We start from the raw sequence: 13,109 nt of genomic DNA, 5'->3' as shown, positions 1-13,109 counted from the left end.
AGAAGTCCTGCTATTGTATTTTACTCTGTTTAAATATACAGATTTCCAGAGCTTTCTTGATAAGGCTTTTTTACAGATATGATGTTGATCTCTGTTACAAAATGCAATACAACAAGTATTTAACAACAGTTCAGTGCTTAGACAATGTGCTTACGATGAGCATTTTCTGATCAATAAGAATGAATGAAGTAGCCAACAAGCAACACAAAAACCATTCTCCAAAATGACTTGCTGGTTCAGGAACTGGAAGTGGAGAGCTTTTTCTCTTTATATCACTATTTCATGTCTGGCCCAGATCAACAGTGACTCAAAGTTCACCGTTAGCTACCTGGCTGCTGTCCTCAGCAAGTGATGTAAGCAGAGCAATTTGGCAGGACCACTCTGAATTCCTAAATCACCACTCTGGCAGCTTCTGGTGAGCCTGGAGTCAGCTTCCACAAGAAGGCAGACAAACATGACTGAAAGACAGCAGAGACTGAGTGCTGTTACCCAAAAGGTGTCACCTTGGGAGAAAGGTCATGACACATTGACACAGCAGAGTGTGGGAAACTTATTCCATCATCTTGTTTGGGGATGAGGACCGCATGGATGCATGCAGATCTGCTTTCTCTCATTGGTGCTGCATTTGCTCAGATTTAAGTGAAAAAGATGAAGAGCTTGTTCTCTATGTTTGCCCTGTGTTATCTTTTGTAGCAGTAGGTATCCTGCAGACGGGATGCTGTTAACTCTTCAGCTGCCTTTCTCTATCGTAATCTGCAAAGGAAACAGAATTAAAATTTGCAGGGACACAACAGCGTTGCAATGAGGAAATACTACGTGAATCACCACTTCATCATAAGGTATCACCTTTGTGGGCAACACCCAATCGATGCATTGTTTTCTAACAATCAGAATTTGACCCATTTTCAGATTGTTTAAAGAGTTCTTTAAATTCTCAGCATGAATTTAAAATACGCTCTTTAAATTCTCAAGTGTTTCTGTAGTGTTGGTTCTGCAGTGGCAGTCTCAGAACTCCCAGGGCAGTCGGTTGCTTTGAAGGTCACTGGGTGAAAAGGGTATTTTTCACTATTGCATTACACTGCTTTTCAAGCTCCCAATTTACAGAGGGAAAGTGCTGTCAGCCATGTGCTGTGGGAATGTCAGACTCAGTGAGGAGCTCTGGTACTTGAGGCGGGGAGCAATCACACTCCAAATAATCAGCAGGAACTGTGAGACAAATCATGCAGTCCATACTCTCACAAAACCCTCACTGACTTCAGTGGGAGTTTTGCCAAAGTAAGGTCTGCTGGATTTAGCTCTTCCTCCTGATGGAACAAGTAGAAATTAAAGGGCCAGGATCAGATTTGTATGACAGAGAGAAAAAGAACAACTATAATTATCTTAAAATTAACAACTTTTGGCCAATGCAAATCAATGTTCCTTTAAAAGCATTTAATTTACAAGAATTAAGTGTTTGTGTGAGTGTTTCTCAGCACTACCAAAATCCACTACAGTTTGATTTTTTTTTTATTAGACAACTGTGAGAGGCTGTCTTGCCCAGTCTCATGCTGGAATATTTATAACATTTAATATACCACATCACACATTACCTTGTATTTCACAACATTGTTTCTATTTGTTATAAGGATAAGAAGTGTATTTTAACCTTTTTATCGTATCTCCATTCCGCATCATTTTGAGACAATTACATTTCTGCAAATCAGGATATACACAACCAGCATTTGCTAAATGCCAGGAGCTGGAGTTCTTTTCCTGCAGGTGGTTCTACAAAAGCCAACGCCTATTGCACTGCTTCAGTCCTCTCTGTCATTACAGAATTATACTTCATTTTTCAGCTTCTAAATTTTGTTGCAGTAAGTGATTAATTAGGTCAACTTCTGAAACAGGATAAAGCCAAATGCAGCACGTTTTGCTAATACCAGAAAAAGTGAAGTTGATAGGAGCATGGAAAATGGGATCTTACCGATTTTCTTTATTCTGCTTCTTCCTTGTTCTCCTTATTCCTGCTTCTTTCCCCTGGAGTGGAATAGAAAATATGCCTGGCACTTAGGAGGCAACAAGAAAAGTATAAAGGCATCCATCTTATACAAAGAATAACCACCTAAGGGAACTAACAGAGGACTTAAATCTCATAATATCCTCATGATAAATTTTACAACTGTTTTATACTGAGAAAAATCTTGATTTAAGGTTTTCTGCAATTAAATATTTGAATGCAATTTTATAAATGGATTACTGTTTCTTGAAATATCAGTCAAAACTTTAAGGTTTGTACAACGCGCAGGAGACACTTCATGTGGCTGACGCTGTTACCTTCTGGCAAATAAGCTAAAGTTTGGGCATTTCTCTGGAGTCAGCACATCAATCTCAGAGCCATTAAGGACAAATTACCAAAGGCATAAAGTGATTTTTTTAATTTGGAACCCTAAAAGTTGAAGATCTAAAAATTATCCACCATGTGAAAATGTTGCATTTGCATCTCAACCACCATCTTAATGCTGTGTTTCTCCTAGGCAGCATCCCGTGGACTGCAACATTCAGAAACTTGGAATTTTTTAGAGTATTTATAAAATGCTGTACCCACCTCCCTTATTCCATGCTTTGAAGCTTGCCGTGTTTTTAGAGCATATTTAAAAGAAAACAGAACTGGATCAGCACACTGAAAGTCACCCACAGACAACCTGTTCCACTGATACTTTACATTTATACTGCATCCTTTGTCCTGAAGGATTTCTCTGCTTCATTCTCATTCCGTGTAGGCTGATGAGACCGCTCAGGTATCTGCAGGAGTTAGTCAGGGAACGCTGGGACATGTGCTTCATGTTCAGAGGCCAGTAAGGAAAATTGGGCATTTGTTATTTCATGGGTAGTGACATCACCATCTCAGATCTCCTTAAGGAAAATAACTTCCACAGCTGAAAACTAGACCTGAAAGCAAACACAATCTGAATTCTTATGGCAAGGAGCTGGAGCGTGCTGTACTTCACAATGGGTCATTACTGCTTGCTATTCCTTCCGTGTTTTGCATTTACCATGCTGCACTTCAAACATTTCTATGTGAAATGCATCACTTTAAAATCTGTGGATACAGAAGGTTCTTTCCTGCTTGTTGAAGTAATTGAGTGAAGTGAAGGTTGATCATAAAATGTAATGAGAGGGGAAGAGAGAACTCTTATGCTGGAAAAAGCACTATAAATATTTTCCTGAGATCATTAACACAACCTTGTAACACTTCGCCTCGTGCAGCGGAAAGAATTATACAATCATTTTATGAACTTTCTAAAAAGTGTTTACAATTCCATCCCAAATATATATGGCTTTTTTTTTTTTTTAAAGCAGAAAAAAAAAAAAAAACCAGCAACCTATAATTCTTAATTCTGCTATCAAAGTTATTTCCAGCCTTTGAAGGGATTCACTTCGCAGGGCCTCGGCAGCGTCAAACAAATGTTCGACTTTTATTCTGACACTTCTTGAAGAATTTGATTGAAACTATATATGTCGAGATAACACCCAACAAAGTGCCCCTCTTGCGTTTGTTTCAAGATATTTTTGGAAGCAACAGAGACGACCTTGGATGGAGCTGCTTTTCCAATTTAGGACTTCATTTGGTCTAAGAGAGTAAAATTATACTCTTCGGTCCTTTTGTGTACCCACAAACAAAACAGTGTTGTTACCTTCTGCTATTGTAAAATTGTTTTTCTGTACCTTGTTAGCAGTGTCAATCTGTTGAGGATAAGAACTGTTTTAGGTAATCCACAGTTACATTCAAACACACATATAAATAGTCCTCCAGTGTATCACATGTCCCTGTAAAACATTGTGCAATCCAAACGAACAGTGGTCCTTTATGTAATGCCTTTCTTTCTTTATAACTAGTGTTAATAAATAAGCTTTAGCCTTTGTCTTTGCTTATAGACATCAAGAATCTGATTTCAAGCCAGGGCTCACACAGACTTGATGTAAAGTCTAAATGAGGAGAGTGGTAATGCTGGCGAATGCGCTGCGATGGGACCGCCACCTGTCTGGATTGCAGGAGATATATTGTTTGTCAAGCTTCAAGTTTAAATCCAAGGTTAGGAGCCAGGTCCTCTGCACTTCTAGAGTGGGGGGATGGTTTTCTTTGGGTTTAGGTTTGCCAGCTCTGCAATTGTGTCTGCAAAGTTTCATTATATCTAATCAATTGTGTTTTAAATAGTTTGCATTTAATACTCTTTATAATCAATATATTTTAATTCATTTGTACTACTGTCTATTACAGGCATACTGCAGTCTAACAAAATGAAATTAGTTTGTTGTGATTATAATGCAGCTTCACTGCTGTGAATAGAAACAGAATTGACAGAGTACAGTATTCTTGTCATTTATCCTGTATAATCATATTTACTGTCTTAAATAATATCTTTGTCTTGTGGTATCTAATGCACAAATGCAAAGGATGATACAGAAACTACATCCAGACGTGCCAATGTGGTCTATTTGATATAAGTGGTATATGCAAATGCAGATGTAAGTATACTGCTTAAGAGTATATTGTTTAAATACGTTTGATTGTGCTCCAAATTCGATACTTCTAGTTGTATTTTACAGTCAGTATGCTTGATGGCTAAAGTGTTAACTCTAGAATATGCAGTTCCTGATTTCATGGCATTGTCATATACAGTAACTGTGGACAGCTGACGGGAAGCAACTGTGAATCGATCCTGGGAATGAACATGTATGTATGACTGTATATATAAGCATATGCACAAACCAAGTTAAAGTAAGCTATTTGGTGCAGCAATTTTCATGAGAATCTCAAAATAATTTACAAACAACCCTTAGTAAAATGTGTTGGCCACACAGGCAGATAAACAAGTTGCTGCTATTTTTGTTACTTTCTAGATGAACAAACTATGGTGCATAATGAAATTGAATGCTTGGGCCTTCCCTGGGCTTTGGCCTAAGGGTACACCCAGGGTCCCCCACCGGGTACTGTCTGAGAGTATCCTCAGTTTTGCCCTGACCATTGCAGTTCAGACAGCCCAAACTTCATCCTGGGCTGATGTTTACCAGCACAGTAGTCAGTGTCCCAGCTTTCAGTATCCTCATCTGGTCTCTGCCATTCCCTAAAAAGTAATTCAGAGATAAAAGATCAGCACATTTGCAATGTATAAAGAAAAGGTCAAAAGAGTCACAGATAAACAAATATGATACAAACGTGAAGTCATTTTTCTGAAGGAGTTTTTAATTAAATTTTAACATGGAAACATAAGAAGTATTGCAGCTCCCTTTGCTATGCTAATGGAGTCAATCAGACTGAATGTGAGATTTTTTTGTTGCCCAGAGGTCTTTTTCCAATCACTGAGAGAAATATCAGGAGAAGCAGTCCTAAGGAGAAACAAAGTGTGTGTGCATACAACAAAGATTACATCTCTTTATAATAAAGCAGTAGACATCATTTAGGGCAACTTATCTGTGTGTGTCCAGTTAACATTTTCAGCCTCTTACAAGTCTCTACTTTGTACTTTAGCTGAAACATTAATCATACAACTAGAGCAGAAAAAACAGGAAACTTTCCTTAAACGTTTAAAGGAAATTAAGAGATATTTAATATTCAGTGTTGCAATCAAAAATGTAAAGAGACGTGAGAGTGAAAGCACATGAGAAAAGCTGCCTGCCTTAAAACATAGTAAGGGACCAGAGAGTTTGTGCACCTGGTTCATTGCTCTGGCCAGCTGTGGTCAAAGCTGCTGCTCCTTCTTGTTTGGGGTACTCCTCAGTGTACCACTGTGCTGGAACCAGTTGGAATTAGATCTTCTCAATACACAGGCAGTGGATTTAGCACTGGAGCACTAAATTTTGCTTTTATATGTGAGACCAAATCCAGGGTCACCCCAGTTAATGGATAACCCAGTCAATGGTGATAGATCCTATTTATTCTGATAAATTTGACTTTAAAAACTGAACTTTTGTTGATACAAGTGTAAACTACAGGGGAATAGAAACGTGTTTTCCCCATGAAAAATATTCAGTATCAACAACACAAAAGAATTGAACGTTCACATCGTTTCTTGAAGAGATCTGAAAAATGATAGTTTTCACAAAAGGAAAAATTAAAAGCAAAGGTAACGCTTCCAAAATAAAACTTACACTTTCTGGGGAAAAAAAATGCTTCAAACAAACAAAACAACCCAAATAGCTTTGATGGAAATGTTCTCCTTACTTACTAGACATTCAGCTTGTTACTGTGTCATTCCATTTGAATCAGATGAACTCTTCACAGCAGGCTCAGTGCAGCATTATGTTCTCTAAGGAAAGGAGTGGATACTGGAGTTTAATAATAAGGGCATATTTCTTTTATACAGCAGCTGCATCAGAGCCAAACTTTACCTGCAAATACACAGTGCTGGTGCAATTTATCTTTGAAACAATCCATATGGGTACACAGGGTTTTTATGAAAGGCATTCAACAAATAGAGTGGGTTGCAATGTTATTGTTTCAGTGATGCATAAATATTGAATAACCAAACACAACATTAGCTAATTAAGTTGAGGGTGACTATTGGACAGAGATAAAGTACATAGTAAGTAAGCATGGATTAAGCCTGCCCTCTCACTGCACATACTGTCGTTGCTCCCTGAATACACTGAGAATGTAAGTTTCCAGGAAATTGAATCCAGCAATAATTGGCACCTGGAAACTAAAAGAAGGTCAACAAATATCAGAGAGAGCTTCTTTACCTGCAGTGCATTGTAAAGACAGGGCGCAGCTTAGGGCAGAACTTCAAAAACAGGACTCCTCCAATAAAGCAGTAGTGAGAACTTGGTTGTTTAAGGAAAGTATTACTTAGAAAATAATATTACATAATTAGCCTCTACAAGGCATACAGTAAACCAAACTTCACAAAATGCTGTTTCAAAAGAAGAACTGGACACACATGCACTCCATGCACACACACACACTGCCGTGAGACAGAGCCAGCAGTAGTATCTCCCAGCCTGTATGTCAGAAGCAGAGACATCAGAAGGCATGTTCCATTGACAAGATGTTATTTTCCAGCATGAAAAAAAAAGAGTTCTGGAGAACTAACCCATCTGAAACCCTTTTTTCAAAGGTTGTTTGCAGCCTCTCATCATGGAAACACAAGTCCACAAAGGTACCTGTAAGATATTATATGCAGGCTCATCCGTTGGTATATTTTTTTAAAGATTAATTATTACTTCAGGTGTTGTCACTGAATGAGAAAGGTCTCCATTAAGATGAGTGGGATTAGTTAAAGAACATGAGAGAAGCTATGTCACAGGCAGAGCACCCTCACTGCCATCCACTGTGCCCATGGAACAAAACGACAGTAAAGAGACCCCATCCTGCCCAAATAGAAAGCTTTGTATTCAGCAGAATTCTGTTCCAGATGACTTTAAAAGTTATGTTTGTATATTCTTGATAGATTAGACAGGAACGTTACACGTTACTGAATAGTTAGGAAGAAAACAACTGGTAGCCTGAAAGAGGTGGGACTGCCCTTCTGTGTAGTACTTTTATCTAATTCAGTTTGTAATTATTGTGAAAACATTTCTCCCATTCTGCTAGCATTATCTGTGGGTCTGCACGGTCAGGCTGTACCAGTCTCATGGTAAAAGATGATTATTAACTCAGTTACTCAGCTTATAGCCACAAATAGCTGCAAGAGCACAGCTGAAGAGGTGGAGAGCAGCAGGCAAGGAACTGGGAGCAAGTGGGGGGGTCTGGAGCTTCCCAAACTGCCTTCACTGCCAAAGAAAATGTAGGACTGCACTGTGATGGCAGTTTCTGTTGTCCTTGATGTAATTCAGTGATTACTTCAAGATAGTCTGAAGACAGATATGCAAGAAGCTGTGGAAAATTTCAAAGCATATTAATGCAGTTATGAGTTAACTCTGTAATTCAATTAGACAATATATTTCAGTCTCTCTAGTGACATAATTTTTCAATACATAACAAACCCTGCTTCATCGTGTATCAGTTATATGGTCAGCTTCAGGTATGACCGAGTGAATGATACGCACTACAACAGCCTCTTTTTCATACACACCTTTGCAAAATCAATAGATGCAAAGTGCAAAGGAAGCATTCATTAACAGCATTTTTCTGAGTAAATGCTTTCCTCCTGAGCTTTATTCAAAATAGACGTAACTAATACGAATGTAACAACAACATAATTGCTGACAATTCACGTAATGTCTTTAAGATATGTTTAATTATTTATAAAAGATGTTATAAAATCAGAACATCTGTTTATAGGAAATATTAGACTTCTATAATGAGTAACAGGATAACAATTATAATTCATTTATGCGATAACCCCTACAAAATGAATGAATTAACCTTTTTTAAGTCAACCAAGTCACACCTAGGAGAACAGAGTCTGACCCAAATAATCCATAATTAGATCATCAGCTGTAACACTGTTGATCTCCTGAGATTTGGAGTGGCCTCAGCTGCCCTCATTCTCCAGCTGCAACTCAGAGAACTGCTTTCATTCTTGAAAGAAAAAAGAAATTTTAAGAAAACATGCAATACTAAAATGATGATGTTGAGTATCTGTCTTCTTGGAATTGTCTTCACCTGTGAATCTGGAATCAGAAATCACTTTATGACCTCGTCAAGCAGAACAATTATATTATTGCATACATAATGGGGGTCTGTTTGCTGCCCCCACAGCTTGCAGGTGCTGTTCAAATAGATTGAAGTCCGTAATACCAGTCTTGAACTGTCAAAATCAGTACATAAAAGTTAAGCTGCAAGAATTCTATTTGCATAATTCAATTTTTAGAAAGACTAACAACTGGATCAATACTGGAGTTATAAAATAATAAATGTCTGTATTCTCACATATTTAGTATTTGATGTCTAATACCTTTTAAGAAAGGTATTCTAATAATACTATGTCTAATAATACATCCAATACCTTTATTTGATGATCCTTGGGGTCCCTTCCAACCCAAGCCATTCTAAGAACATGATATTCTTGGAATAACTCAGATCAGTACACTGTGTTTCTAGCATTTCTTTTCCAATGGTCAGTATGGAAATGTAGTGAGTTACATATGGCTTTACATTTTCTTAACAACATATATGAAAGCAAAAACAGATATTTCAAATCCAGTTGCTTATGATGTAATTAAATTTAAAATGTTAAGTGCAACAATTTGACTTTGATTTGGATTATCTGATTAACAGCACAGCTCTGATGACCATTAGATCTCCTTGAATAATAAAGCCTGATTGATACCAGGTACAACTAAAACTCACACCTTTCAAAACCTATCTGTATTAAATCTGAGATGCATAGGATCCTTCAGAAGGATCAGAAGGCCCTCACACTAACAGCAGGGTTTTTTTTTCCTCATTTCTGTGGCATATGTTGTATCCAAAATGATGGTAAAAAGAAATTTCATGCTCAGAATTGAAATCCTTTCTCGCATTTAACTCAGCCAAAATTCCTGTGATGGCAGAATTAAATTCAGGTTTGTTCTCTAATGGCAAGGAAGCCACAATATGGAACAATTAACATTTTTTTCCTCCAAACTATAAAACCTGCTACTTTCTCTAAAATGATTTATAATCATTTTAAAGTCATCTGTAGCTGTCTGAATCCATTGCCTCTGCCCAGAATTTCTTAGGCATTTTGTTAGAGTAACCCGCATATGTACTGATCTAGAAGAAATGAGTAATCATTTTTCTTGTAAAACGCAACGAGTATTGCAGATGGGAAGTGACATTCCCGTATAAACACTGACATGTATGTAACATCTGAGCTCACGCTGAGACTCTCTTCTTCCCATGAAAGACAAAAAAAAGGGGACAGGAAGCTCAGGGCCCAAGCAGGCTGCACTTGTGAAAATTAAATTCTAGACAGCTCACACTGGCACTGGGGAGAGGACAATTTCAGTGATTTGTGTGTCTTTGCCTTCACCAATATTTGTTTTCTTGCAGTATAAATATCCCACAAGGAAAAGATCTCACTGCATATAACTCTTTCTCTTTTTTTTTTTTTTTTTTTTTTTTTCAGTTGAGTCATTTGGCTGGTTTATGTCTCCTGTGTAGAGGTGTAGCTTCACAAAATGCCTACTGCCTGCAGGAAGAACTCCCTCCGAACAGATTCTCTACCTGAGCATCAGGGAAGGAAATAAATCTGGAACTGGTGACATTTCAAGGACAAGGAAAACAACCGCTCGGAGAATTATCTGATTCCGTTGGTGTTTATTTTTACTTATATCTAGCAATCTGCGCTCCAACAGAAGATGCTTATTTGCAGAAAAGAAGGCTGTCTCCTGTCTGGACTGGTGCCTGGTCTGGAGAAAAGATGGCACTAAGGACAAGAGGTATGCTTTAAACATGTATTAGCTAACGTAGTAGGCTGCTGGGTGGGAATTGGATGTGCCATGTATGATAGCTAATTGAGGATAAATTCTACATTCCTTCCCATCATGCTTCTCATCTACCACCATAAGCTAAATCTGCCTGGCACTCAGAAGTGCACATTCCAAACTAAAGCATTCCACATGAGGAATTTTAGAATTGATTATTCATAAATAATGTGTGTAGAGAAGCCATAAGGTACAGCTCAGCTAATTTATTTTACACACACTTACTGTCAAATTAGAATTTCACAGTAAGTCTTTTGGAGAAAGTTTTGCAGTCCGAGTATGCTGTCATGAAGGTCTGAATAACTGCAGATTGCAAACTAAAGCGAAACAGATTGCATCAGAGTGGTGAATAGGTTAAGAAGCAGAAAAGAGCTGCTGCTTATTGCTGCAACTGAATTGCTAAGAAACAAGTGAAAGTGTAAAATTCACACTTCCATCTGCCCAAGGCTCAACCCCTATTTTCAGGTTATTTCTACTACAGTGATTTTGTCTTGCAAAACTCTTTCGTGTAAGACATTAAATAATGTTGAGTCACTGATGTGCCAGCTATGGTATCCAGTAGTTACTGAATATAAACCTGAGTGTTTGCTTTCTCCAAGTCTTTGCCTCGGTGATATCTTAAAACATAATAGTCTCTGCCGGTTGGCTTGTTTTCTCATGGGGAGAGTGACAGAACATTTTGTGTTCTCTTATCTTCAATAGCAATGAAACAGGAGGAGCTCCACAATGCGAAACCAAATCTACTGCTATTAATACAACATCCCAGCCACAGAGAAGAGATTTGTTTATTTATCAAAGCTAGAGATGCCTCTCTCTGACCTTTCCAGAGCTTGTGTGCTTTAGCTGGGAATAGATTCGTAAGAACGGGATGCTCTTTTTAAAAATATACACTAAAAACTTAGCCCCCACTCCTGAAACAGAGCTAAGGCTGTAAACCTGATTACATGAAATGCCCCATAATGTTGAGTATTTAGAATAAGTCTAACTAGGGCAACAGTCCATTGCACAGAGATCAGTCAGCCCACTCGCCCTTCCTACTGCCAATCAGTGACACATTAAGTGACTATAACCATACATGGGCCCACTTTCTGAGGCCTAATATCTGCCTGCAGCCCAAGAGACCTGTCAGTAGTGCTCTTTTTTTCTTTTCTTTTGCAGAATTAGAAAGTGTTTTAGATTGTACTGAACTGTATTTGTATTCTTCTGGAATTCATTTTGAAGTGAAAAAAAAAATCATTACATGCACAAATCAAAATGTAACTATTTTTTAACAGCTTGTTGTATTTACTGACCTGTCTGGACAACTTAAATGAATCTCTGCCATAGTTGAATCTTGCATTAAGATATTAACTTATTTACCTGATAGATGCATAGTCTACTTCATCGAGCTGGTACACCTCTAAGTCTCAGAGTGCTTCCGGTCTAGCTTTGGTCATCTCTGTTGGGTAATCTTAAAGTTCCCTAGCTGTCTGCTTGCCAGGAATAGCAAGTAGCTGTCCTGCAACACAGTTGGCAAAAATGAATGCAACTAGCTTCTCAGCCATCTAGTTCTCCAGCTCAGCATATTAACTGAAACCACCACTGATTTTGGTACCTGCTCCATGACTGTATTTTAGTCACCATAGGCTGTTAAGGAGTTATTGAAGCAGGCCTGGGAGCAGGAACTGGGAGCCGGGGAAAGAGCTGGCCCTATGTGTACTGATTCTAAAGCAATAATCATATTATATAAAGGGAAAACAATATTTATGCCACCTCCTCCTCCTCCAACAGTTACAACAGAAGGCAGCATACAGTCCTAGGAAGACCCAGTGTTATCTGACAGCTGTGCTCTGAACGTGCCTGCTTGACTGGGCCCTTCCAAGACATGGCTCTAGCTGGCTATCTGAAATCTCACAAACTGGGCTCACGGCACTGCAGTTGGTTCCCCTCTCCTGCCCGCTGTGTCTGCCTCTGTGCAGCTGTGCTGTCCCTCGGTCGCATGGGCACTGGCTCTCATGCAGCAGAATTGCAAGGCACGTCACAGAGCTGCTCACCTGTAAAGTAACACCAACAAAAGAAATCAGGCTGCCTCATTAAGCATTCAGTTCAGTGTGACTAACATGTCTGTCAGATGCACTGGTAAAATTGTTTGTGGGCCTGAATATTGAACACTGCCTTCTTTTTTTTTTTCTTGTTTTTGCTAAGCAACTTCCAACTGCCTGTACCCATAAAATGGTGGAAAATAAAGGGACTGAAAGCAGCATGAAGGGACGTAAGGTAGGAGCACAGCTGCAGCTTTTGGCAGAAGTACCAGACGTTGGGGATGAGAAGGTGCCTTGTTGAACTGTGTCCTATGTCCAAGTCTTGTTTTAATTATCATGCTACTTGCTGTTCTATAGGCATTACTTATAGGGTCCTGTGATTCGACAAAGCCAATCACCTGCAGAATTAGAAATAAACTACCAAAAGTCTGACATTACTGTCTACTCCCTGTAAGCAACCATTGGGCAATATTATCTATAAATAAAATCTCCCAAATATTACTCTGAACCACGTAGCAGCTTGGAAGGCCAAAAAACTGTCTTTCATTACTTCTTCACACTTTTGAAGGAATTGGTTTAGCAGTGATGCATCCCCTCATGCTCTGACCAACTTCACACTTCATTTTTTATCCAAATCTAAGTAACAGGCTTTGGGGACCTTGTCTGTATTGCTTCCTACTCAAGTCTGTTCCCATCTGC

General features: G+C 38.6%; 1 protein-coding gene and 1 long non-coding RNA gene across 4 annotated transcripts in view; one reads left to right on the top strand and one right to left on the bottom strand.

Annotated features, from left to right (window-relative positions):
• IFT81 (intraflagellar transport 81) overlaps positions 1–4,560 on the top strand; it is a 44,895-nt gene extending 40,335 nt beyond the window's left edge. The window contains exon 19 of the mRNA XM_046901132.1: positions 3,916–4,560. Within this exon, the coding sequence (XP_046757088.1) occupies positions 3,916–3,974 (59 nt within the window). The 3' untranslated portion in view covers positions 3,975–4,560. The remainder of the gene's footprint in view (positions 1–3,915) is intronic.
• LOC101750545 overlaps positions 1–13,109 on the bottom strand; it is a 30,779-nt gene that overhangs the window by 2,958 nt on the left and 14,712 nt on the right. For 2 of the 3 annotated variants that reach the window (XR_005840134.2, XR_005840136.2), the window contains 5 exons: positions 6,721–12,422; positions 6,207–6,287; positions 2,702–5,105; positions 1,964–2,016; positions 329–753 (listed from right to left, as the gene is read on the bottom strand). This is a non-coding gene — a long non-coding RNA (uncharacterized LOC101750545). The remainder of the gene's footprint in view (positions 1–328; positions 754–1,963; positions 2,017–2,701; positions 5,106–6,206; positions 6,288–6,720; positions 12,423–13,109) is intronic. The other variant, XR_005840135.2, reaches the window with a different exon arrangement.

Source organism: Gallus gallus, chromosome 15 (genome assembly GCF_016699485.2).
Source record: "Gallus gallus isolate bGalGal1 chromosome 15, bGalGal1.mat.broiler.GRCg7b, whole genome shotgun sequence".
In the NCBI taxonomy this organism is placed as follows: domain Eukaryota; kingdom Metazoa; phylum Chordata; class Aves; order Galliformes; family Phasianidae; genus Gallus; species Gallus gallus.
The sequence above is the reverse complement of the archived record's forward strand: the minus strand, read 5'-3'. Positions and strand labels throughout refer to the sequence as shown.